General features: G+C 36.8%; 1 protein-coding gene across 1 annotated transcript; it reads left to right on the top strand.

The window, feature by feature from the left end:
• Positions 1 to 312: 312 nt before the first annotated feature.
• On the top strand, positions 313 to 1,787 carry LOC107670350 (uncharacterized). The gene is made up of 3 exons (XM_016462923.1): positions 313 to 390; positions 745 to 812; positions 880 to 1,787. Exons 1-3 carry the CDS (start codon positions 313 to 315, stop codon positions 1,550 to 1,552), a joined length of 819 nt encoding a protein of 272 aa, XP_016318409.1. The 3' UTR covers positions 1,553 to 1,787.
• Positions 1,788 to 3,241: the final 1,454 nt, after the last annotated feature.

Raw genomic sequence — 3,241 nt, 5'->3', positions numbered from 1 at the left:
GCTAAATGACTAAATGTAAATGTAAATGTAAATGTGGCCACGTATGAAGTGTTTCTTGGAGGTTATAGTACATTGAAGAATGATCATATGACTTTTTACATATGCCATGTGACCTGTAAATGCGAAAAAGCCGTTTCCATTGCAGTTTTGCGAATGATTCCTTTTTCGCATTGCCTGAAAAACCACCTCATGCGAGCGTAAAAACGTTTTTGCGATATGTGGGCGTTTTTGCGAAATTGACGCGTTTCCAACGTATTTTCAATTCGCAAATCAATTTGCGCAATTTGAAGGGTAATGGAAACGCGCCTAATGATGAGGTTCTACCTGACAACAAAAAAGGTGGAGAGGGAAGTGAAGTGGAAATATCAGACAAAATGGAGGACTTACACAGTAATAACCAGGATCAAAGTCTTCCCACTTCCAGCAGAATGAATGACTTCTTTCAAGCTTCAGACACGGATGTCATTTTTGTGGAAAGTCCAGGCAATGATGCTTTATCTCCCTTGCATTCCACCGAGGATCTGAATGTTCCTTTTCAACGTTCTTCAATGGCCTTACCAGATTACTCGGATACAAGCGATGTAGTGACAGCACTGGAATAGATGAACAAAACTTAGATGACACTTTGCCTCTGAGCCCAGAACCCATTGTTCCACAAAAAAAAATTCTTGTTGTGGACATCGTGGACAGATATTTTCTAAACTCATTGCACATTTCTGTGATGAAACCCTTCCTCATACACAGAGTGAAGTAGAAGTGAAGTTGCTCCTCCCAAATGGACGGTTTGAGAAGGCCCATGATGTTGGTGGAGTGTTCAGGGAGTTCATCAGAGTTTTGGCAGGAATTCTATGATCAATGCAATTTTAAAGTTCCCTAAAGGGAACTTGCACCTGCCATCTTGCAGCAAGCAATAAAAGGATCTGTAAAAAGTGATCTGATTGAGAACTTTTTGAAGTATGTCTCAGAAAATGAGTGTGCTGTGTTAGAAAGCTGCAGAACAGACTTCTGTAGTGCAGACCAGGAGGAATTGCTTGAGATCTTAGACAACTACAGTTGTCGGAGAATTCCAACAGAAGAAAACTTCAAGCAAATTTTGCAAGAACTGGCACACAAAACTCTCATTCAAGAGCCTGCTTATGTTCTTGAACAGTGGGCAGGTATACTTGGACCTCTGAGCAAGGACCTTGAGGAAACTGAAGATGTGTACTGTTCGTTACAACCAACGGTGATGAAAATTGTGCGATCTCTCAAATTTCCTGAAACAATGAATATACACCGAAAGGACATTTCAAAGCACTTGACAACTTACTTGAGGGAGTGTGATGCAAAACGACAGTCTCTGTTTCTTAGATTCTGTACAGGATCAGATTTGTTTATAGGCAAAGCTATAACAGTTGATTTCACAGATCTTAAAGGGTTTGAGAGAAGACCGGTAGCACACACCTGTGGCTGTTTCCTGAGGCTTTCAGTGCACTATGACAACTACCCAGATTTCAGATCTGAAATGAACAAAATTCTTGAAAGCAATGTCTGGGTCATGGACATAGTTTAGTGGTACATCAATTAGATATTGGCAGATATGAGTTATGGCCAGCTCATATGCTAGCTATTTGTCTTGGGTCATTCTTCATACACTTACAATTATTTTACACGTGTATAGAAAGTAAAACATTCACTTTAATTTGTTCACTTAGTTATTGCTGGTTATGTTGAACAACCTTTTTTATGACTTTCAATAGTGAAAGCGCTCTTCATTGTTTAGGTACAAACTACTGTTTACATTAAATTGTACATGTTGCCTCTTCAGTGAGATGATGGCTTTGAATCATTATAATGTGTTCTTAACTTTGTGCTTATATACAATTGGGTGTTGCATTATTGTGAACCTTTCATACATGCCATAGGTAAAACTATTGACTTCCATAGTAGGAAAAAAAATACTATGGAAGTCAATGGTGCTCATCAACTGTTCAGATCCCAACATTTTTCAAAATATCTTCTTTTGTGTTCAACAGAAGAAAGAAACTCATACAGGTTTGGCTCATTGGTAGCATAATTGCATTTACAATACAGTAAAATTACAATTGCAATTGCATCAATAATATTACGAGGTTAAAGTTTTAATTATAGAAATTTTAATGTAGAAATATGACATGTCAGTAACTGTCCAAAATTACATTGTACGCTCTTAAATTATGCACTGTGTGTCTAGTGTATGGCATTTAGACAACTTGCTTGTCATCAGTTACATAATTAAAGGTGCAATGACTGAGTACATGAAGTGTCCAGAATTCTGTGTTGGATTTTTTAAGTGTGAACACAATATTTATATTACAAAATGGCATAGTGCATAAGCATATGAATTGAGATGCACCTACAGAATCATTTATTCATTCAATACACATTAAGCTGCCTATTGCGTCATCAGTGCTGTTCTTGGCCGTGCTTCTCAGCCGGGTGCTTTAAAGGTAGCAGGGCTTCATACAGTGGATAATGGTTAGATCTGTCAGCAATAAGCAATATGCAAAATTAAGGGTTCAGCATAAGGTTCAGCAAGACTTGAAAGTTTATTACAATAAAGGGTCTGGCCCATAATTGTAAAAAAAATTATTCCCTGAACATAAGCATGTTTAAAGACAAATGACCATAAAGTGAAATATAACTTCTGCTCACCCTTAATCTTGATAGAGATAGATATAGCACAATGGAAGTAAGGGTGGGGATTGCGGAGCCTTTGACCTCAGAAACCTGTTTTGAGACTTGATTGTTCTTATTTGTTCTTTGTTCATGAAAAGGCCAAATACAAATAATATTCAGACAAAAAATTACCTGCAGTCTGGGGCTCAGGGGATTTCATCCTCTGTAAGTTCCCCCCAAAAAAAAACAATGTAATATGATGTTAGATCAAATGCTGGATATCAAAATCACATGTTCCCCCCAGTGAAATGTTAGTTTTTTAGCATAGGTAAATCTTTATTTTAATTTCTTAAGCATACAAAATTGATCAATTAATAAAAGAATATGAAAAGTGTGCTCACCAGTCTAGCCATAAATACTCTCTTTTGCCTTGTGAATGGTTGTGACCTATAATAATATGGGAAAAACAATTACATCTTTACTTTAAACATGTAAGGGACAATTTTTAATATCACTCTTGAGTGTCAGTGTAACAAAAGACAAATGCAAAAATCTTTATGGTCAGATGAAATCTTTATGGCCAGATGGTAGTTTTTAAAAATGT

The sequence above is a fragment of the Sinocyclocheilus anshuiensis genome, unplaced genomic scaffold (assembly GCF_001515605.1).
Source record: "Sinocyclocheilus anshuiensis isolate Anshui unplaced genomic scaffold, SAMN03320099.WGS_v1.1 scaffold1041, whole genome shotgun sequence".
Classification (NCBI taxonomy): domain Eukaryota; kingdom Metazoa; phylum Chordata; class Actinopteri; order Cypriniformes; family Cyprinidae; genus Sinocyclocheilus; species Sinocyclocheilus anshuiensis.
The sequence above is the reverse complement of the archived record's forward strand: the minus strand, read 5'-3'. Positions and strand labels throughout refer to the sequence as shown.

Coding starts and splice junctions, on each gene's coding strand:
- LOC107670350 (XM_016462923.1), top strand. CDS start 313: ATGAGGTTCTACCTGACAACAAAAAAGGTGGAGAGGGAAGTGAAGTGG. Junction 391..744: donor CAAAATGGAGGACTTACACA/GTAATAACCAGG, acceptor CCTCATACACAG/AGTGAAGTAGAAGTGAAGTT. Junction 813..879: donor GCCCATGATGTTGGTGGAGT/GTTCAGGGAGTT, acceptor AGTTCCCTAAAG/GGAACTTGCACCTGCCATCT.